The sequence below is a fragment of the Berghia stephanieae genome, chromosome 9, assembly GCF_034508935.2.
Source record: "Berghia stephanieae isolate SIO BIC M18660-M18661 chromosome 9, UCSD_Bste_1.3, whole genome shotgun sequence".
Taxonomy (NCBI): Eukaryota; Metazoa; Mollusca; class Gastropoda; order Nudibranchia; family Aeolidiidae; genus Berghia; species Berghia stephanieae.
Genome location: NC_088368.1, coordinates 32,295,462 through 32,320,461, shown reverse-complemented (window position 1 = coordinate 32,320,461; position 25,000 = coordinate 32,295,462). Strand labels below are relative to the sequence as shown.

At 36.9% G+C, this 25,000-nt stretch overlaps 1 protein-coding gene across 2 annotated transcripts in view; it reads right to left on the bottom strand.

Moving 5' to 3' along the window:
- LOC144980058 (uncharacterized) overlaps positions 1–25,000 on the bottom strand; it is a 77,130-nt gene that overhangs the window by 51,838 nt on the left and 292 nt on the right. The window contains exons 2-3 of one of the 2 annotated variants that reach the window (XR_013646819.1): positions 19,573–22,982; positions 6,900–7,021 (exon numbers count right to left, since the gene is read on the bottom strand). Coding sequence is in view for 1 of the 2 variants with exons in the window: in XM_078927539.1 (XP_078783665.1) it covers positions 19,877–22,927 (3,051 nt within the window). In the remaining variant the exon portion in view is untranslated. Of the gene's footprint in view, positions 1–6,899; positions 7,022–19,572; positions 22,983–25,000 lie in introns of those variants that run through there. The other variant, XM_078927539.1, reaches the window with a different exon arrangement.

Sequence of the window (25,000 nt, the reverse complement as noted above, 5' to 3'; positions counted from 1 at the left end):
TGTGTAGAGAGGGGGTAGGAGTAACAAAAAAAAAGTTTATATGTTTGGCTCCCAAATTTGGACCTTAAAGTTAATTTGGGGAATTTTTTTGGGGCTCTTTTTCGCCGTAGATTTGGCTCTTTGGCATAAATACATCTGGCAACCCCGATAGACACCCCTCATACATGCCACTGTAATCATCATCGATAATCGCCAATGTCACACCAGCCTTATCAGGCCTTTATCGACATCTCACCCGATAACGATAACAACTGACTATGCATCGTGTTTGACTCTCTTCCTACCTACCAGCTATTTTCAGACTTTTACCCGAAACTTCACATACACTCACCCAACACAAAAGTAGATGGGTTTTTTTTTTAACAGAATAGCAACGAGTATATATATTCTATATATATAGAATATATTCTATATTTTGTTCAGAAAAATTGGTCTCTGCAACACAGTGTCCAGTTTTTTTTATGGCTATAACTATAACATAATGAAATCAGAATAAGAAATTTGTTGGTTACATCGTAACAAATGTGACTGTTTTCCTATGGGTAAGGAGAGGGTTTAATGTACGTCACAAATCTATTTATTCCACTTCTACACAGGAGGTAGTGTGGTTGTGTGTGGAATCAAATTAACATTTCATCCAGTCCCAATCGCATGCAAAGCGTTATCTATATTGATGCTTTGTGTTAGGTTAAATAATCACAATATCCGCCAGCCGGATATAGCGTATCAACAGACAAAACGATTTATATATAGTCTGATCGATATAATTTAGTGAGAACCTAATCACCAATACGGCTAAAACAATAACAAAAAGTTGAGTGGCGTCAATTTCATTCCTTCTAAATACTTTTAAAATAATAACCAATGCAATGAATAGACATCTAGTACATTGTTAAAACCCCTTATGGTCGTGTAATAACGCTTGAGAAGTCCAAAGTACACAATATCGGGGCCAGAGTGTTGCAGTCATTATCACCAGTCCGGTCACTACTCAGGCTCAATGTCGCTTGATTTGATTACACGGTGAGATCACGATGTGTCATTGTCATGATAAAATAATAATAATAATAATAATAATAATAATAATAATAATAATAATAATAATAATAATAATAATGATGATGATGATGATGATGATGATGATGATGATGATGATGATAATAATAATAATAATAAGAAGAAGAAGAAGAAAGAAGAAGAAGAATAAGAATAAGAAGAAGAAGAAGAAGAAGAAGAAGAAGAAGAAGAAGAAGAAGAAGAAGAAGAAGAAGAAGAAGAAGAAGAAGAAGAAGAAGAAGAAGAAGAAGAAGAAGAAGAAGAACAATAAATCACCAAAAGATAAACGAACAGATGAGTATATTCACAAATTTAAAACAACAATCTAGATCTAGACTCTTTTTCGCTAAAGCTAGGAAAAACAAAATCAAAACTTTGATATAAATAAAAAGCAGCTAAGTTGACAACCCTGTAGCAAAGATCAATCGATATTTGGCACCCCGAGATGAATCATTTTGGCCCCAAACACACCATCGCAATATACACTAACAAAAACACTTTTTCTTGTTTTATCTTGGCAATTTTGATTTTTTTAAACTCAAACATTTATAACTCATGAAAAGCCTCAACGTGCCAATACAGACCTAAACCCGAAATTTGTTAAGTTTACTCTCATGTTTAAGACTTTATCTGAAAAGATCGTGATTATCTTAACCAGTCAAAAGCCGTGCTGTGGAAAAACTTAAATTTAATATCACCTTGGCAAAAACTCTCAAACCTGAGGCTAATGGAAGACCTCGCGAGGTCCCAGGCTTGAGAGTTTTTGCCAAAGTAATTGTCATTTAAATGGATCGATATTTGAAGGACGAGCTTTCTGGCCAAATGTTTAAATACGAGTTTTTTTTTTCTAGAGTAAGGCTGTTGACTGGTTAATTCATCCCTATTTGAAGCTATATATATATATATATCATTCGTCTATAGTGATTCACTCATCCTGTTTTGTTGATAAAGGGGAAACCCGAAACGTCCATTTTATCTGTTTTCGTAAATTAAATTGAAGCTTACATTCAATTTCACATTGTTATTTAATATATTTCTTACCAAAATGATTTTTTTTTTTTAAAGAAAAAAAAAGGTTGTTTTGACAGCTTACGGCAGATCAATCGGTCCATGGATATGTCTCTTTTTTTATTACCATCATCATCGTCATCTTAGTAAAGACGTCACGGCTGTCTATCCATCCATCCACCCTTGCTAGTCTCATTACCATACGCATTTGTGTGTGTGTGTGTGTGTGTGTGTGTGTGTGTGTGTGTGTGAATACTACGCTGAGAGAAGAAGATATGGACCGTAAACAATAATGTGCACAAATTAATAATAACAGCTTCAAAAAAAGAACATTATAATTATACTTTTAAAAAAAGGGAACGTTTAGGGCTCAAAACTATCCTTAAGCCAATAACAAAAACATATGACCAGGTAATAGTTGACGTTAAATTAGCTGTTCTGCTATATTTCATACCTTTCAATACCATCTATGTATCCCTGCTACTGGTCTGAGAAATGCATGCGGCCCCGACCACAGACGAGAGAGAGGGCCGGTGGTCCCGACCAAGCGGTTTATTAAAATGATTACAACATATCGATGAACTTATAACACATAAATGTAAAAAGGAGATGATTATAAACAATTTCAAACACAAACAAACAAACAAACAAACACACACACACACACACACACACACACACACACGTACATTAAGTAGATAAACATTTTTTTTTTAAACATGTAAAAGTAAGCGAATGAATAAATAAATAAAAATATGTTTGGCTGTTTTCCTCTGCGAATGATCCTGGCTAGATCAAGGGCAAAACAAACGAATTAATCCAGAACAAGATGAAAAAGCTAAATGAAAAGGGAGATCAGACAGAGGAAAATAACACATAGCAACGGTTGAGATCCCAAGATCGAGAATAGGCTTCTACAGTCGTGACGTCACTTCCCTCGTAATGTCACATAGTAACTTAGTAACTGGTTCTAAACTATCAGAACAATGGTGGACGCCTGATGAAATACTTCTTCGACGAGCATAGAAGTAAATATAGAGGAGAAAAACATTATCAATCTGCTCATGGTCTGACTTCTATACATTCTGATCACATGACATGTGAAAAAGTTCTAGCCAGCATGAAGAATAAAAAGTACATATTTTCTTTGTTTAGAACCAAGCTGCTGGTTGATGGGCGGACGTAACATTAGACTATCGAATCCTATTGAGTCGACTTCCAGTAACATTCAGATTCAGATTCGAATTCGGCCCCTTAATACATCCCAATTTGTATCATGAATCATCCTACAAGGCCGTTTAGACTTACATTTAAAAAAGAGCTATATTGACAACGCTGAATCAGAGAATCAATAAAGTTGGCATTAGAGGTGGTTGGTTTCCAACGGAATCCCAGTCCGTTCCAGAATTAATCACGGACAATACTCTACCCATATCCATTTCATTTGCATGAAACTGTATCTCATTTGGCAACAAAGTAACCAAATCGTCCCTGCCGAAACAGTGTGAGGTGAGACCTTCGTATAAGTGGTTTAAAGCTACGAAAGAGTCGAATTCTCCATTATAAAGTCACAGACAAAGAAAGCTGATATTCTATCAATATCTTTTTCATGTCATGAAACTGTATCTTATTTGCCTACAAAAGAACTAAACTGTAAAAGCAGTAAGCGATCAATGCCTGGTGCCAAGACTATCTAAATCCAGGCTGGTTGCAGATAGAAACTCGATTTATTCCCCCGTTTATCGGGACAAATGAAATTTAGCTGCCCCCCCCCCTCTCTCTCTCTCTCTCTCTCTCTCTCTGTCTGTCTCTCTCTCTCTCGTGTCTTTATTCTACTCCTTTATTCAAGAAGGAGGAGGAGGAGGAGGAGGAGGAGGAGGAGGAGGAGGAGGAGGAGGAGGAGGAGGAGGAGGAGGAGGAGGAGGAGAAGAAGAAGAAGAAGAAGAAGAAGAAGAAGAAGAAGAAAAAGAAGAAGAAGAAGAAGAAGAAAAAGAAAAAGGAGGCGGATGAGGAGGAGGAAGTTGAGGAGTTTCAAAGAAGGCGGAGGTGTAGATTAAGGAGGATGGACGAGGAGATGTAAGAGGATTGTGTAGTATGTAACACAAGATCCTATGTCTCCCCGACTTTCATCTCATATATTATTACATTATCTACGGTGGCTTTCCATTTGTTCGTGTCATGAATGGCTCAGATTTATCTGAGACTATCGAAATCGAAACATTTGCCTTGAGGGGTAGGTGTGTATTGTGTTTGCGAATGTATTTGTGAGGAATGGGGGTGGGGATATATAATTACACATGCCTATGAAAGTGGGAGTTAGGGTTTGGGTCGGAGAGGGTCCATGAAGTAATATTATATATATATATATATATTCACATTGTCGTGAAAAAGAACTGTTTGTCACGTTATTTACATACAGTAATGAATATAACAGTTTTAAAAAATAATAAAATATCCAACACGGACCAATTCGATCTCACAAACCACTTCTTCAGTCAACAACAAAAACGATGACAACATAAATACACCACTTAAAGTCGTTCCGTACGAAGTATTTTGCTCCTTTTTTTTTTAAAGCTATTATATTCATTTTTACCCTACTTTTTACAGTCCATAGCCTTTAGTTTTTATTGTAGTTTAAAACAGACCTGCTTGGCTTAATAACTATCATATTTCTCTTTATAAAAAGTCAGAATTTCAATGAAAGAAATCTACATCGGCCAATTTTATTTTTTTTTAAATGCATGATTTCCACGCACATTAAACGACACTTTTAAATGCTTCAGTTTAACTGTAACGTGGTTTTAGTTTGGTAACACACATTCATTTCCGTGTAAAATACCCATATAGGGTCTACTGTCACTAATTCAATTATCAAATTTTAATTTTTACAAAATCCGAATCTGGGTGAAACATATGCCCAAACATTTGGTCAAAGGGGGTTGCCTACAGTTTAAAAAAAAAGAAACAAGAAAAAACAAAACAACAATAACAAATAAACAAAGAGAAACCTTCACAAGATACGGATTAAATCTATATAAGAGGGAGGTCTGGATGACATCGAGTGTGCTGTTATTGTAATCTGATCTGTGGTAATCTTACAAAGCATTTTATTTGTTTAAATTGTAGCTCTCATCGCGTCGATATAGTAGTATCTATATCGGAATGAACATTTTAACTCACTCAATCCTGCTGATTTTTGCTACTTTTCAAAATTTTGAAAAAAATGTATTACAAATGAGCATGTACATAGTCTTATTTGTTTGTTTTGTTTTTAAGGGTTTTCGGCGCTTGCAACACATTAAGGTCATATCAGCGCCAGTAAAAAGGAAGAAAATGGGATAGTAAAAAGTTCTAGAATTACAATTAAAGAAACCAAGAGAAAGTAAGACATAGGGGGAACTAGGAACAAATAGGGATCAGATGTAGATTCCAAGAGCATACCTTCAATGTACTTAGTTTGAGATCACCTATAAGTCTCATCCGGACACAAGCACAAAATCCAACAAGGAGGAATACACTCAAATGCTTACATTATACATTAAAAATAAATAAGATAATACATGACAAGAGAGATGATTTACAAGGAAAAAAATATCATCTCCCAAAAAAATATCTATGCATTTGACTGTTTCCCTCCCAGCTAGGACTCCGGCCAGGGCCAAGACAAAACCAAGTAATCTCATTCCAAGACAAAGACAGAAAGCATGTTGGAAAACAGATATAAGGGGATAGAAGACACAGTATGTACCTCCCTGCCCACTATGGGAGGTCAGGATCCCCACCCAGAGAGTTTTATTCAACTACCATTAATGTTCAAAAACTAAAAACATTAGCTTTGACACAACGCCTATACTTTGTCTCAGAAAAATGTAATAAATAGGCATGGGGTAAAAGTAACCCGGGAAAACTACGGATATAGTCGGTGTTAGGGTTGAGTGAGTTAAAAAAGAAAAAGAATTTTTTTTTAAATAATAAAATAAACAACAACAACAACAACAACAAAAAAACAAGGAATACAAAAAAATAAGAGTTTAAAGTTAAAGGTCATATGATGATGATACTAGCTAGAAAACGTCGATTTTTATTTATTTAATTATACTTTATTAATCTATTTTGAAAAGGAAAAAAACAAAAACTCAACCCAATCTCCTCAATGGCATGTATTTTAGGCCAACTTTTATATAAGTTTTGCTGAAAATTCATTTTTTTTAATGCATTGGATTCACCCCGAGGGGTCAAAGATCACGAAAAATCCACCTATACATACACATACATACATGCACAATATTATACACACAAATCAATGATGTATTACGTCAATGGGTGGGATGTGACAGCCGGTCACAAATGTACCAGGGACAACCTTCAAACACACACACACAACCACGCACACACGCACACACACACACGACAGAAATAGAGACATTTTCAAAACATTGGCCAGAAACGTTTTAAAATGTGCTTTTTCAGAATAAGGCTGAAAGCTATATAAATGGGAGGTCTCTTTATAGGGCAATATGTGTTAATGGGTTGTATTTGTCTTATTTATTTATACTTTTGGAAAGGGGGGGGGGGGAAAGAGAGTTGGATCTTTTTTCTTCAGTTAATTAACAGCACTTTGGAGAAAATGCATTCTAGGTACACATTGAATAAGGAGACTAAACTTATCGTCACGTGACATCTAGACCAAAGGGAAGTTTACAGGTGTGAGGTCAATGAAACCTAGACTCGGTTTAAATAAAACAATTAATGAGTATATAAAGTATAAAGAGGTAATCTTTGAACTAAGATAAAAGAGCCCCCCATATAATCCCTTCACCCTAAAAAAAAAGTTTTTTGTTTTTTTTTTGTTCTTCAATTATCACATTTACCCAGTCAAAATACCTGCGTATGGATACAATCATTTTTTTTTTTTTAATGGGGATGTGCGGTTTTGTGGTCTTGTGGTATGACACTCGCTTTCGGACCGGAAGGTCCTGGGTTCGAGCCTCGCTCGGCGCATAGTTGAGTCCTTGGAAAAGGCTCTTTACTCACTCTCTCAACGTACTGAAGACGGGAATTTTCAAAACCATCGACAGAGCACATATTAATAACGTGTGTTAGGTACATTAACCACATAACAGATAACTGCTTATTCATAAAGCAACCCCTCCAAATAACACAAAAGACCCCTCCTTTGATAAATATATATACTAAAAAAACAACTATGGTTTGATCTTATTGCATCCTTAAGTAAGGCACTTTACACACGTTATCCCATTCGAATCTGGTGTGAATTAGTACATGGGTATATGCAGTAATAGGCTTTGTGAGAGTTTTAAGACAAAAAGGGACGCCTGACAGGCCACTTGTACTGGATCCTGAAGGTCAACATGGTGGGATGAGAGGGAAAGGAGATACGTAAAGTAAGCAGTGATTTGGTGAACGCAGGGAAATACTCTTTATAATGTGCATATAAAAAGATTTAAGAAAAGGAAGTTCAACTAGCCGTTTAATACGTAACCGTCCATTTAACAATACAATGATGACGCGCCAGAGGGCGTTATCGCGAGCTTATAAATCGTAAAGTCTGGCAATCTATAAATAGAAAAGGTAATGTAGATAATAATATTATAAGAGGCATTACAACGCACGGAATTTATTACGAGAGGGCGTTTCTGGAACACGTGATGTGATGTTCTTACGTGAATGACTTCCATTCCATTTGTAGCATTCATAAAATACATAATGACCATGTGACCCATCGCGTCAATAATCGAATGGAACGAACAAACATGAAGGAAATAGAGGTTAAAAGTTGAAGACAAAATGATTAGCATTAGGAAATTAGAAGGGTTTTTGGGGTTTGTTTTTCTTTAAGTCTAAGAGACAAGACTCGCTCTCCTCAATACTCTTCAACAGTCGTAACGTCACTTCCTACCTAATGACGCTTGGTAACTTAGTAACACTGGCTCTAAACTATCGGAACAATGGCGGACGCCCGTATGAAATAGTTCTCCGGCGAGCAAAAAGCGTATCCAGAGGGAAAAAAACCCCCATAAATTTGATCACGTTTTGACGTTTACACATTCTGATCACAAGGCATATGAAAAGTTCTAGCCAGTATGAAGAATAAAAAGTAATGATTTTTTTTTGTTTAGAACCAAGATGGCCGCCGTTTCCAGGCGGTGTGACATCAGACTACTGAATCCAATTAACTCTCTTCTTACCGACCATTCTCCGGATTTTCCCGAAAACGTCACACCCCCCCCCCCCCCCCCCCCCCCATATACATAGAGTCACTAGTAGTTTATTTATTCAATGCATCCATTCAACATATAAAGATACTTTTTTTTAAAAGGAATAAATACATGCTATACATAATTTCGTTCATCAAAATGGCCTCAAACAGCAAAGCATTAAGGCCTCATAACTATAACAAAAATATTTATTAAAATTGTATGATGGACAAAAGAAAACTGACTGGAAAAAATAATGTTAATATCGTAACGAATGTGACGATTTTCCTATAGATGGTAAGGGGAGGGTTAAGACGGTTATTTTGCGTCAGGATTTATCTCAAATAAAATAAAATACAAATTGTAAAAAGACCGCTGATTAAAACTATAACAATATTGTGATCGTTCAGACATGGACATTCATGCAATTGACGTTCGAAACTCTGTAAAATTACATTCTTATTCTTACACTCTTCACTTTGGAGGAAAAGCCATTTAATATTCAATATGTTGTAAATAATAGATATACGCGAGCAAACGATGTTCAATTTTGCACGCTATCCTTGTCTATATTTGGTAGATAAATTACAACTGGTCAAGGAGAAATAGAGCCAAATAAGCTCATCTGTGCACAAAAATAGATGTTGGCGCGTGATGATGACATCTCATTCACACATTGTTTTATTTGATTGAGACAAAGCAGCCGTGTCGTTACTTGACCTATAACGGCTATGAGAAATCTGAAACATAAAAATGAGGAATTTTGACCAAAAATGAAGATCTACTTAGCATAAGTTGCAATGCAATTGTTTGCTCCTGCTACAAAAGCAAAGGGGGGGGGGGGGTTGTTTTCGTGTCAATACATCTTCGTATAGTTGATACGCCAACATCCCAAAAAAAAAAAAAAAAAATCAATCAGTCAATCAATCAATCCATTTTTTTTTTAATTGGGAATATTTTGGGGTAAAATAATAGAGAGGGAGATCCAACGCTTTGGAGGTAGATTTTTCAGCAACCCCAAAATTAAGGCCACGATTAACTAACTTAAATCTATTTGACAGACAGTCACCAATAGGCTATAATCTTCCAAACGCAAATGCCAAAAAGACCACTCAATTAAATGTGCATTATAAACATTCTCCCTCTCGGTTCCATCCAATTTCACTGTCACATCAGGAATGATGAGTTTTAAGTACACAATTAATGCGTGACTTCATGGCAATGACAACTATCAACAACGCATCTAACAATCCCTAAAACCACCACCTAGTTTTACAAACCAATAGATAGTATGCGCTTGGCTAAGAAGCTCATAACATTGCCATTCGGAAGTATAACGGACCAACACACAAAGCTATGTGTAACCATGAACTTTTATAGTCTGGTTAATACACTAAAGTGAGAATCACTCACAAACGCGGATAGCAAAATACATTAACAAAGGCTTGAGTGACGTCAACTGCATACTATCTATACACCTAATTGTCCGTGATTTGAAAATCTGCAACAGACTATGACCACGAAATAGAATAAATTCACGAAAGCAGGTCCAATCCAATCTATCCAACTAACCATACATTCCTTGTGTTTTTTTTTTTTTTTGTTTTGTTTTTTTTTTTCCATGCAAATTTTTTTTTTCATCTCCTTTGCCTAACATTATCTTTTTTTTTTTTATTTTTTAAACCAAAATGTTAAAGTGTATAAAAATAAATGATTTTATTGCTCTGAACTTCCTCGTTCCCGAAGTGAGCAGCAGTCGGTTCGATCGTGATGGGTTCGAGACGTCAAGGGCCGTTTAAAAACCCTTATGATCATTGGAAACCAAAAACCAAACACTATGTCATGCATATATATATATATATATATATATATATATATATATATATATATATATATATATATATATATATAATCAATCAAATTGGTAAACATTCTTTTTAAAAGGCAATCAGTGATAAAAACCCAGGGAAATCCCAGGTGTAAAAGTCAACCACACCCCACCCACCCCGTCACCCTCTGTCGCCGACACGACCACCTGTGGTTGACACATTAAAGTCAACACGAGAGTTGCGTCGAACGTTATCGTGTTACGTTTTTATTGCTATTCATTACTTTCGCTTAATCAGCTATCTCTAATTTTTTTTTTTTTTTTAAAAGAAACTCACGAAATCAATTTTTTAATAATATATACAAGTAAGTTAGTCGATAAACATATATATATAGTCAAGATATATAATGTCACTTTCGAATAAACTCGTAGACCGGTTCAATAGAATGTTTGTCTCGCTATCGTGTTACGTTTTTATTGCTATTCATTACTTTCGCTTAATCAGCTATCTCTAATTTTTTTTTTTTTTTTAAAAGAAACTCACGAAATCAATTTTTTAATAATATATACAAGTAAGTTAGTCGATAAACATATATATATAGTCAAGATATATAATGTCACTTTCGAATAAACTCGTAGACCGGTTCAATAGAATGTTTGTCTCGCTATCAAACTAATGATTCAAAATTGTGTAATTGTTTCGTTTGTTTGTTTTGATTATCATCATCATTTTTATTATAATCAATAGCATCATCATCATCACCATCATCATCATAATCATCAGTATCATCACCATTATGATCTTTTATTATTTCACACGTCATTTCACATTGTCATTCTTTTTTCCTTACTCGATTGATAATCTTTTCCTTTTACGTCGGAAAGTCAGGATGACAGTAACTGTCCGACATTTGGTCAGGTGCTTGTGTTTCTACTCTTTTTTTTTTTTTTTAATCTCCTGGTTGGAATCATAATGACATTAAAATTAAACTCAAGTATCCCTATCCAATTCATTCGGCTATGTGGTCTTATAGTATGACACTCGCTTTCGGATCGGAAGGTCCTGGGTTCGAGCCTCGCTCAGCGCATAGTTGAGTCCTTGGAAAAGGCCCTTTACTCACCTCTCGCCGTACTCATGTGTAAAATGAGTACCTGGCCGTTAACAGCGTTGACTCTGTTGGAAACAGGCGTCATGACTCGTTCTACATGTGTGTACGTGTTTCTGTTGGTCAAGGACCCTTTGTAAAGCGCTTTAGGCACGTTTAGTAGATATTGCACTATATAAATGTTCTAGTTCTTATTCGGACATGGGTAATACCGGATGTGTGGATACAGATAGAAAAACCCTATCGCCGACCCGTGCAATGTCACTGGTGAGTCAAACCGTTTATATCTTTACTACAACCATCGACCGTGTCAAACGACTTTATAGTCTGACTGTGAACAACACAAAACAGTCAAAACATGGCATGGATGTACTTTGGATGCACCTTGTACTTTGGAAACGGTTTTGATTGCGTACACGAATGATGGCAATGACCAAATAAATAAATCAATCAATCAATAAATAAATCTATCTATAAATAAATATATTAAAAAAAAATAAATCAATCAATAAATAAATAATGTGGAGCAGCGTGTCTCAGCGGTACAGGTCTTTGCTTCGTACCCGAAAGGTACCGAGTTCGACCTCACGCCGTTGCGTTGCGCTGTGTGGCCTTGAGCAAGTCACCTCGCCCTGCTCAATTTGCGGTACTGCACTGCGGCTTATGCCTGGGTTAATCCAGTCTTCCCTTGAAATAGACCCAATAGACAAATTTTGTGGAGCAGCGTGTCTCAGCGGTACAGGTCTTTGCTTCGTACCCGAAAGGTACCGAGTTCGACCTCACGCCGTTGCGTTGCGCTGTGTGGCCTTGAGCAAGTCACCTCGCCCTAGCTCAATTTGCGGTACTGCACTGCGGCTTATGCCTGGGTTAATCCAGTCTTCCCTTGGAATAGACCCAATAGACAAATTTTCCCAAGAGAATTTTATTTATTTATGTAAATTATTTTATTTATAAGAAGAGCAAATGACCAGCCAATGACATCGTCGTGTAAATGAGTAGAAAACAGGCGTTTGAACTGTATGAAAATTTGATCCGGTCTTACCTGCTAGGAAGGGGGGGGGGGGGGTAGATAATATACACAGCCGGGCGCGTTAAGCTCGGTGCACATATAATAACTATAAAATGCTCTATACCAATGTGAAGATTCCTGTCCAACCAGAACAGAACTCCAACTCAACTAGCTCGGACCCCATCATCCTTCCGATTTCAGAAAGAAAATGAAAACCCATGTTTTTTTCTCTTTAAAATAAAATATTCAATCATATAATATATGAGAAACAATACGTTAAAAATCAACGAAACCTCTGATATAACGAGCACTGGCGCTGCCCCCCCCCCCCCCCCTTAAATAAATATAAAAAATCAATAACACCTCCAACATACCGATAACGGAGACAGAGAGGTGACAAAACACAAACAATACAAAAACATCGATATGACAGACCAGTATCAAAGAGATATAGATCTAATAACTGATAGCTTGGTTTTTTAAAAGGGTTTTACGGCGCTAGCAACACATTAAGGTCATATCAGCGCTATAATAACTGATAGCAAAAGAGATAAAGAAAGATGTGACAACCCCCCCCCCCCCCAAAAAAAAAAAAAAAAAAAAAAAAAGGAAAAAAACAATTAAAAGAAAAAATATTATTTTAAAACAGCACACAGACAATAATATTATAATATTATGTAATGATAATATCATGATGTAACACTGATACCATTTATTTGACACAAGTCATTATTAAATGCAACATCGTGTGTGATGTGTTTTTAAGTAAGTCAGTATGCTCTGTGTCTCTTTTTAAAACTATATGCGAAACGTTTGGTTTACAACAACGCAAATACAAATAACTTTTAAAAAGGAAGTTAATAAAAGGAAAGTCTGATGCTAGCATAGCCATTAGAAGCGGATTCATTAATCATACAGATAGCGAACGGTAAATCTATGAAATTATTTATATAGTTATATTATAGTAACTGCCCTTTTCCCCTCATTAAACACTCCAATGTTTTAGTTTTAGCCCTTTCATTACCAGCCGTTTTCAGAATTTTCCCAAAATTTCACACCGACCCAACACAAAAATATCTAGATTTTTCTTACTCAAACATAAAAGCAACAAATAGATTCTATGCATAATATTGATCAGCAAAATGAACTCGACAACACAGTGCCACGTTTTTATATCTATAATAAAACATGTTTCTTTAAATTGTGTGATTTACAATAAAAAATCTGAATGACAAAACTGCTGGTTGGATCGTGACGAATGTGACGACTTTCCAATGGTTGGTAAGGAGAGGGTGAAACTTTCCAATTCAAATTTTATTATCTATTTTTAAAATCGCTTTTATTCATTCTCATGGGAATTTATTTTTCTCGAGAAAGACCGAGGTAGCCCAGGCATCAGCCGCTGTGCAGCACCGCAAATCGGGCAATAGCGACTAAGTTTCTTGCACAAGGAAAATACGATGCCGATAAGAGAGCTTGAACCCGAGGCCCCAGGTGGAATTACAATGCCTTAACCACTAGACCATCTATCGCCTCCCCTCACCCTGGTAGTCCCTTATGTCTTATTTTCCCTATATATGTTTCCCTATATACAGATTATAATCTCTTACCATCCCCTCTTTCCGCCATGCCCTTTATTATTAACTTATAGATGCTACCATGCTACGCGTTTAGGTAAAATATTCACAACATCAACCAGCCTGATATAATGTACCAACAGACAAAACAGCGTATAACCTTGAGCGTTTATTGTCTGACATAATTTAGTGAGAACTAATCACCAAAATGGCGGTCTAAAAACAATAACAGAGAGCTGAATGACGACAAGTTCGTTCCTACTATAGCCCGACATTTTCCTGAACATTAAAGCGAGTTGTTAGTAACAAATTTGAATCTCCTTGGTTGCATTATTGAATAAAACTCACTATTCACTTTCTTTTGATGGTCATCGCCTTTTATTGTAACGTCAATCTTTTTTTTTTTTTTTTTTTTTGGGGGGGGGGGGGGGCAGTGCCAGTCTTCGAGTTTAAGAAGGCTACGCTCAAGCGACGTCAAACCAAACAAATCAAAGACAAAACAAACGCATCGTTATTTCTGCTCTCTGGATGAAAGCCAGTTAAGTTTGTATTTTAAAACCATGAACAACTCGCCGTTAAAGAGAGAGTTAAATCCCCCCCCCCCCCCCCCCCCCCAAAAAAAAAAAAAAGGAAATAAATAAAAAAGAAAAGAAAAAAATATAGTTGTGCCTGGATTGTATGCGAGTCATTTCACAGCTGAGAGAGCAGACACAATGATCAGGCTCCTGGGTATTCATAAGTTCATTACAAATAATATTCATATCTAGACCCCCCCCCCCCCCCCATCCCCACCACCACCATCACCACCCCAAAAAAGGACATAGGTACTGATTGAGAGAACCATTATTATTATGAACCGGAGTACAATGGAAAAAAAACCCTTTAAAATATTGGCCAGAAAACCTTTCACTTATAGATAGTTCGAAGATGACGTCACTCAGGCCTTTGTTATTGTTTTTGCCATCCGCGTTTGTGAGTTGCTCTCACTAAACTGTATTAACCAGACTATAAAAGTTCATGGTTACACAGAGTTTGTGTGTTGGTCCGTTATACTTCCGGATGGCAATGTTGTGAACTCCTTGGCCAAGCGCATTCTATCTATACTACCGATCGACTATGAAGACGAGGCGAACAACAATAAATATACATTATAACATTTAAACGTCACCCATTTATAGAAGGCAATATTCACTAAACATCAAAACGCTTAATTTATGAGGGGTCCCGTAGTCAGCAGCAACATTTAACCCGTAGGAAGGGGACATGTCGCCTTATAGGCCCTATTACAATTTTATTTTACACCTGAGTACGTTAAGAGAATATAAATCTAAGAAAAGAGCCTTTTCAAAGGACTCAACTATGCACTACTCCGAGCGGGACTCGAACCCTGGATCTTACGGTCCGAAGGCGAGTGTCATACCACAAGAACACATAAATAATAACTGCACACATAGAATTTTTTTTTTTTTAAATCAAAAACAAACCCGATACTCCTCCTAAACTTTTCTGAAGTCTCATGTTTAACAATGTTGGGCAAGTTTGGAGTACCTACTCTTGATGGATTGACAATTGAAGTAAAAGTAAAAAATGATTTTGAAAAAATAAAAATAATAAAAAAGAAGCTTTTTGCAACTTTCGGTAGAATATTATACCATATAAAGACACGACTGTCACAATCAACACGGTGTGGCGCTATTCTTCTTTTGTTCCGCCTTTGTGATTGTGCATTTACCAGAAGAAAAAAAATTAACCCATTACCCGCGGAATTAAATTCCTCTCAAATCATCCGTCAGATTCAGAGCCATTAATTAAGCCCATGCAGTCGGAGATTATCGCGGTTTTTCTATAGCGTCAAACGTACAGTAGCAATCCTTTGGATAGGACGTCAGTCTATATATCGGAACGTACTTTCCGACAGATCTCACAAACCCAGCTACCCAAGCACTGCTGACTGAAAGGACAAGGGGTTGAAAAAAGAAATATCTCGACTTCATCCGACATCGATCTCGGCCCCTTTGCGTGTGAAGCGAATGCTCTACCAACGGAGCTATCGAGACCCCCTTGAAAAAATATATTTTAAGCTTATCATTTATCTGTTTATAACTCGATAGACAACGGCGGACCGTCTTCACAATAGCAACTTTTTAAAAGCAGTAACGGAGATGCGACTTGAGATCCAGTGAAGCCTAAGGTGTAAGAGATTTTGTAACTGTTCAAATGGGGAAAACATATTACATACATATGTACATACATACACACATACAGACAGACATACATACATACATACATACATACATACATAGATACATACGCGATGCCATGTAGAAAGCAATTCGAACTTCGCATGTGACGAGTTAATTAATGAATAAGTGTGTGTGTGTGTGTGTGTGTGTGTGTGTGTGTGTGTGTGTGTGTTTGATTGTACAGTTCCAGCTATGACGAAAGATTCCATATAACGATAAAGCACTTCACAAACAAACACACACATCACCACACACTGACTGTAAAAAAGGGGGCGTATTCGTAATAGAACTATATTATCATTATACGTATTACACTTTCGGTGCCTGACTTAATAATAACAGGCACACAATCTCATTTTTTAAAAAGCGATAATTAAATTAATGAACGGTTAAACAAATATTTGGAAACACAAATAAATGATTCAAGAAGTAAATAAATAAGAATAAACAAGTAAATATGCATCTAAATATATAAACAACTTAATCGTTGTTTAACTTGAAGAAGTAAATATTTATGTTTGCATGATGTTATTGTTGTCTGTTGTTTTGTATTTTTAAAATTATTAATGTGAGGTATTGATCCCACCAGAGAGGGACACAAAATCACAAGCCGTAGATAGTATTTACTGTCGTATTGACTTGGCCGTGAGATATAATATTATGACAACACTGAGTAAGTATAGCCTACACAACAAAAATAAATTGCCACTACAAGGAGAAACTCGTGTTGCAAGACAACGGAAATTGTAATATATCACGCAAGGAACCAACAATAGTAAATAAAATATTTTCATTATGATATCTCATATCGTAAAACATGTATAATATCCTAACTGTTAATATAAAACCTGATTAATTGCCAAAATGCAGCAAACAGAAAATACGAAATTGAGAGAAAATAAAATATATAACAACTTAAAATCATTATTTTCTATATTTTCTGCATGGATTTTCACTTTGAAATGCTTTTTTTTAGAAAAAAGTCAGTGCAGTTCAATTTGGTTAAATTAGCTAAATCAAATTTTTTAATCTGAAAAAAAGGAGAAAATTAGAATTTGGCCATATTTGACGTCCAAATAAATTTGTATATTAATACCCTGTATTTCTCCAAACTCATGCTATTTTTTGTTAACGAACTAGAGAGTAACGATTAAGAATTGACACAACAAAAATCAAGTAAGGACTCATATTTTATAGTTTGCAGGTCGAGCCATTTAAAAACAAAACTCGGAATTAATTCTAATCGAATAACATGGCTACTCGATGAGAGAGCGATGTATTCCGAGTTATCTCTGAGAAAAATATTATGTTATTGGGGCATTGTCATGTATTGCATGTGACTTTTAGAAGGAAAGGTTGGATATTTACAACAAATGTAATAATTATGACTAATGGTCCAAATATGGCCATTCTCAGATCAAAATTGCAGACATAGTCTTTAAACATAATATTATTGTTTGCGACAGCCAAGACATTCGTGTCTATTCGACTGTGTCATTAAATTGCTTTCCTGTGTTAATTCAATCAATGGTACACACACAAACACATACATACATACACACACACACACACACACACACACACACACACACACCTACAGAGAGTTATGCATATCAGCCTATCCCATCTTTTCGGTTATGAGGATGTGATGACAATGATGATTGTAATGACGTGGAAACGGATGTCTAATCCTGATGATTATAATGATGATGACGACAACGATGATGATGACCAGTACGACGACGAAGACAACAAAGATGTTGAAAAAGCTAGTGATGACTATTTATTCCCCCTAATTCAAAGTTATAAAGCAACACCATGAGCCTAGCCTTCGTTATAACCTGACACTCTCCTTAAAGTCACACAACAAACAAGGCGGCAATCATTTTTTTTTAAAAATGAAAATTGAGTTGTTAATGATGTTCAAGATGGCAAATACCCCCCTCCCCCTTCCCACCCAAACCCTAATATACTTAGATACACACGTGGGGAGCAACCTGACCTATAGGCCTTTGTAATATTAGATCAACATAATGAAGTGTATTAGCTTTTAAAACCAGTTAGCTAACGTACTCTGGAAAACAATTCTTGGCCAGAAAACCCGTTCTTCGAATCTCGATTTAAATGACCCTCATCTTGGCGAAAACTTTCAAACCTGGGACTTCGCTCGATCGATATTTGAAGGACGAGTTTTCTGACCAAATTCTTTTAATACGAGCGTTTCCAGAGTATGGCAGTTACCTGGCTAAGCAAGAGGAACACCGACACGCATAGGTCTATCTACGAAAAAAAAAAAACAGCGACAAATTGTTTGTTTGTTTTTAAGGGTTTTACGGCGCTTGCAACACATTTAGGTCATATCAGCGCCAGTAAATAGGAAGAAGATGGGATAGTAAAAAGTTCTAGAATTACAATTAAAGTACCCAAGAAAAGGTAAGACAAAGGGGAATTGGTTCAAATAGGAAACAGATGTAGATTCCAAGAGCACACTATCAAAGTACTTAGTTTGGGATCACCTAAAAGTCTCATCCAAACACAAGTACAGGTCCCCACTGAGAGGCATACACTCAAATGTTTACAAATCAAATTACATCAGTAACATGATGTATCACTCGTTCTGTTGATAAGTTGTGTTACTTTCCACCCGCCGCACACGTATTTGCAAATTACAGAAAAATCAACCCAAAAAGGTACTTAAAGAAAGAAACAATGTATAGATGTAGAACATGAAAAATGAATGTATTAATTAATTAAAATAAATAAAACAAATAAAAATATCTAAGGAAGTAAATTGATTATTTAGTTAATCAATAAACAAATTACACTTTAAATTTAATCCCCTACCCCTCCCTTCTTCCACTGATGGAAAATTACATTTCCCATTTATAAATCTCTATCTCTCTCTCTCTTTCTCTCTCTCTCTCACACACACACACACACACACGCCGCGCAAACATATACACAGATAGAATGTCCAGAAACGACCTCGACATCTACGTCATTCACACTTCTACACAGGAACACATACGGTAGCATCGCATGGACTGCCGTTGCCATCAATTATACATGAGGTTTGGAAGTGGAAAGAGAGAGATGGAGAGAGAAGGGGGGTGGGGAAGAAGGATAAAGAGGAGGATAGTAATGGAGAGAGGGAGAGAGGGAGAGAGAGAGAGAGAGAGAGAGAGAGAGAGAGAGAGAGAGAGAGAGAGAGAGAGAGAGAGAAACTGGGTTGGAGGCAAAGTGAAAGGGAGAGAAGAAGACAGACAGATATTCAACAGAGAGAGAGAGGGTTGAGAGAAAGAGTTGGAAAGAGGAATAAAAGGAAGGAAAATGTAAATTGTAATGTCAATACTAATATCTAAGTACTCGAATCAGAGATAGATAGATAGATAGATAGATAGATAGATAGATAGATAGATAGATAGATAGATAGATAGATAGATAGATAGATAGATAGATAGATAAACAGTCAGTCAGATTATGAAATTAAGTCTAGGTGCGAATATTTGGTCTAGTGGTATGACATTCACTTTCAGATCGGACGGTCCTGGGTTCAAGCCTCGCTTGGCGCATAGTTGAGTTCTTAGAAAAGGCTCTTTACTCACATTCTCTCACCGTACTCAGGTGGAAAATGAGTACATGGCCGTTAACAGCGTTGTCTCTGTCGGAAAAAAACCCCATGTATTATCATGTCTCGTTCTACCCGTTACGCGTTTCTGTTGATCACGGACCTTTTGTAAAATGCTTTGAGCACGTTTAGTGGATATTGCGCTATACGACAGCTCAAGTTTTGGTAAAGAATAAAAAAAGAAACAGTCCAATTCCTACCTTGACTTTCCTCTGTTTCTTGAGTAAATTCCTGGAGGTTGGTGCATTCTCTCCAATAAATTTGATGTTGCATGGCTTAATCTCCTTCCGGCGTAATGCCATCTGATTGCTACGATTGTCGTCATTGAGGCTGGAGAAATCCAAAGGCGGTACAATCCCTTGAGATGCTGCAGCAGCAGCGGCTTTAGCAGCTGCTTCTTTCTTTTCCTTTCGCTTCTGTGCAAGCTGAGAACTATCGAAGATCTGTTTGGCACCACCTCCACTTCTATTCTGACTAATATGGTCCATCTTCTTTCGCATGTTAGCAATTTCCATTTCAATGGCATTGCTAACAGAATCTCTTTTACCATCGCTACTATCCGCATTTTCAGCATTGCTGTTGACAATGGACGCACTTCCTGTTTTTCTGAGTGTTACTGAGAATGCGTCCGGACTGTCTCGTCCATTTGAATCTCGTTTACTGTCGATAATGGCATCTGAGATTTCTCTGGGTGAGTTGTTTTGTTTGTTGAGTCGGTTTGCTATTATGCTGGGGATTCCTTTGATGGGCTTTTCTTTCAGCTCATCAGTTGGTTCTGGTTCAGGGACGACACGAGGTTGGACAGGTGATGAGGTGGTAGAGGGAGGCTCTCGAGGTAATCTAGGAGAATCTCGAGGTGAAGGAGAAACGGAAGGGAGGATTTCATGTTTGACCACTGGTCTTTCTTTGTGTGAGGGAGGGGCAACAGATGTGGGTTCACGAGGAGAGGGAGATATAACTTGAGGTGTGTCACGAGAAGCTAAAGGTGGTCGTGTACGAGGGGTTTCAGGGGGAGTTGATGAGTCTGACTCGCTGCTGTCAGAACTACTAACATAGATCATACTTCCTTCCTGTTTCCTCTCAGTGTCTTCAGCTTTCTTTTCCTCTTTGTCTACAGATAATTTAGGAGGAGAAGGGGCTGGGCGTGATTTTCCAATAGATTCAGCATTAATATCCTTACTTGTGGGACGTGGAGGGCGAGTAGGTTTAGGAACACTTGGAGCAAAATTAGTTTTCATCCTTTTGACCATCCCATCAACTTGATCATCTTCAGGAGTTGCTTTGGTCCTGGTGAGATTTATCACAGTTTTTTCTTTGGTCACAGAAATGACACTAGTATGACTAACGTTTTTATCCTCATTAAGTTTACTGTCATTATTCTTCAATCTGTCATTACTTTTAAGGTCTGAAGAATCAAAATTATTTTTCCTTTGAGATACAAACTTTGTATTCTGCTGTTCTTTGTCTTTATCAAAAATAGTTTTGGCATCCTTAGGAATTATCAAATCATCTTTTTCCTCTTTGTCAACCTGTTTTCCATTGAGATTATTTCGGTTTTGTCTTTCTGGTTTTCCTCGAGGACTCTTAGGTTTCTGGTAAATTAAAACAGGCATCCCATCATCCTCTGTTTCTTCCCTTTTCTTAAAAGGAGCAACAGGGACCACAGGACTTGATTTCTTGTAGCTCGTGGCTGCCGAGGCTGGGGCTGACAAAGGAATTGGTTTCATCGCAATAGGTGGGTTTTGTGCTATGGTCGGTTTGACACTAGCTGTACTACGAGGGGGAGGAGAAGGTCTGGAGTCAAACAAACTGCCTCTCTCTGCCACGGATGGTAACTTGTTGCTTTCTGTCACAGTAGAGGCGATTGAAGACGATGAATATGACTCAATATCACTTCTCGCTGATGATGGGGCAGATGAAGATGATGATAAGAATGATGAATCTTTACTATTATTATCGTCTCGAGGAGTCGATTGTCTGGATGATGAGAGCTGTTTTGTGTAGCTTGTTGGCAAGGCGGAGGCAGTAGAGGCAACTGGGATTGTTGTTGTTGTTATTGAACTAGAAGATGATGAAGACTTTCCATCAGTGGGTATGCTATAATGAGGCGAGTATAAATCAGAAACTGGACTTCTCGGAGATGAATATGAATAAGACCGACTGCTAGATGATTGGTCCAATTTGAAAACAGGGGCTGCTGATGCTTCATTTGAAGTTATACGGGGTGACATTATGGGAGGAGTCGGACTTGCAATTGAGGACGATGAGTTGCGATTAGAAATTCTATTTGTCTCCAGGCTCAGTGGGGAAGAAGACGAGCTTTGCGTTGTTTTTTCAACCAAAACGTCGGAAGAATCTGACTTGCGACGTCGATGAGCAACAGATGAAGAAGGCATGGCAGAAACTGAAGCAGCAGTTTCAAATATACTTCGTACTGTGAGGACCGTATTCGGTTTTGGCAACTCTTCAGGTAGCATCTCTTCTCGATAACTGTGAACCTGAGGTGCTTCAATGTCACTTTCACTATCATTGTGCCGGTCTGAGAGTTGTAGTGCTGGAACGGTAGGTGTATTTTCAATGATGATAATATCATCATTGGCAAGGTCCACATCTGGGGCAATAATTTTTGACTCTCGTGGTGATTTCAGCAATTTTTCTTTTTCCTGTTTTGTCTCAACATGTCTCAGATGAGGAATGGCAAGTGGACGAGATTGGGGTTTTCTAAGAGGGGCAGCAGCATCTAAACTCTCTATACTCCTAGCGCGATGAGAGAGCTTGGACGAATTTAACACATTTTGCTTCTGGGCATTAATCACGGAAGGTTCCTCTTGTGAAACATTCCTCTTCGACAAATCATCATCAGTAGATATATCCTCTAAACTTGAAGATCTTTTAGAAAGTGAACCAGACGAAGTTGATGGTGGAGCAGTGTCAGGGCTGTCTCCTTTGGAAAATCTACCCAAGAGTCGATGAACAAAGCCTGACACAGGTTTATATTCCATATTATCTTCACTGTCGTTTGAAGACTCATTATAAAATCTCCCTCCATCATTTTTTGTAGGTTTAGATGAAGATGACGAGGAAGGTGAAGGATATCGGACAGGTTTCCCAAAAGTCTTGTAGAAAATGTTGTCATGGATGGAGGCAATGTTTTCTGTGGAGGCTGAATGGGTTAGGTCACCTTGCACATCCCCGTTAAATTGAGATTTTGATGTGGTGGGGACATAACTTTCATCAGTGACAGATGTCATTTTCTTTACTTTGTTTGCAACACTATTATATCATTGCTGAGGTAGTGGCAGAAACCTGTGCGGATTATAAAATGAATTAAAAAAAAAAACATTTATAAGTACTGTAAATTTAAAAAAGAAAGAAATTTCTTTTGACCTAGTTATATAATGAGAACCCACAGCAATTGGGGCCAGCACGGCGCATCAATAAAGTCTTTGTCTCTAATAAGGACCAGATATGAAGCAAGTTAAGGTGTGGAGCTTGAGTAGAATTCGAATCACCAAACTTGTGCAAAAAGGGACCCAATTCTTTCATGCTACTCTGATTATATCCAGCTGGTAGCAAGCAATCAATGTTTACATTGAAATTGAAGACACATCATAGATACAGAACTATCTGTGAGGCAGATATCTGGCTTTCTTTGTGAATTTTATCTTTAAAATGTCACATTTTTTTGTTGAGGACTTTAAATGACCATTTAAATAAAAAGCAAAGGACTTTTTATAGAGGTTATCTGCTAAATAAGAAATATGAGAATAATTATATATTGCAATAAAGAAAATGGTTTAGTTCAGCACAGTTTAGTAATTTATAATTAAGCAGCACATGCTACATTTTAAAGCCATTTCAGCACCAACAAAAAAGAGAATGGCAAAAGAAAAAACCCCAAACGGTTAGAGGAAGATTGAGTATTCAATACCTACTTTGGGGTCGCAGGCACCAAGGAAAAAGGAAAACAAAGAAAAATAATCAAAAGTAGATCCCAGATGCAGTCTATCCTTGTGAGCATCTTATGCCACAAAAAGCCCCGCACAGACAACTGTATGGAATCTTTGTTAAAAGGGAGGCACTTTTTAAATGTCACTCAGAAAAGATGAGTTACAAAGAAAGAAAAATATCATATAGAAAAACACACATACTACATCTCTCAGAGAAGTCTCAGGCCTGGGCAAAGCAAAGTCATCTCATTCAAGATAGAGAGGAAAAAAAGTTGCAGAAAAATCAGCAACAGAAAACAAAGCGGCACTTTACCAGAAGCCCACACAATCGTTCGCTGAAAAAATTGGGATAGACTCAAGTGGTTCAATGAGTCTTTCAAAAATATAATATTTCCATTGCTCCCACAACTGTACAGTGTGTACGAATGCGGAAATAAAATGGCCATCTGAATTGATCACCATAACATTGCATTATGACACTGTTAGAAGCTGCTACTTTTTAAAAAATAATCAATCTCGTACATAGCGTAAGCACATATTGAAAAAAGGTCTATCCATTAAATCCAATGACTTCAACAAGAGCAGTGAACTTTAAGTTAACGCATAGAATTAGAATATCGAAACCGGATGAATATGGAAAAAAATAAAAGTTGCCATTATTTTTTATTTTGGTTTGATTTGGAGTGAGAACATAAGGGGTTGACAACGCTTTGTGACTTTGTGTACTCAAGTCATGTTTTCATTATCAACAGGCTGAACAAAATTACTTGAATTTGAATGAAAAGTCAAAAGTCAAAAACAAAAAGATCCGGGTGGGTGTGTCCGTTTAAGTTATAACTGCAACAAGATCAATTAATAATTAGAATTTATAGGGAGATATGGCATCTGTTTAGTTTCAGTCAGCTTTTATAATCGGATGTCTATTAGTACTAAATAAACTATTTAAATTGAAGTCAATTATTGAATTATAATCATTTATTAAATTATATCCTTGTTGATATTGAGTCAATAATTGACAGATAGAATAGTTGAAACAGAGTTACTGAGATTGTAAGACTGGCACGGCTGTGACAATTCGTCTCATATATGTGTTGGAACGGTAATCACCATCAGCATTATTGTAAACTGTAATTACACTTAATATCAAATTAACCAAATGATTCATTCATAAAAGCCGAATGGGCGTTTCTCATTTTTCATGCAATTCCATCACAAGACTCAACAAGATCAAGATCCCCATTACAACTATTCCAATTTCGCCAGTCTTACGCTTCCTCTGCTAATCATAATACCAAGATAAGAGGTAAATTTAATTTCCTCGAAATGATGTATAGAAAAGACAACCCTTTTATGTAGAGATATCAATCACGATAA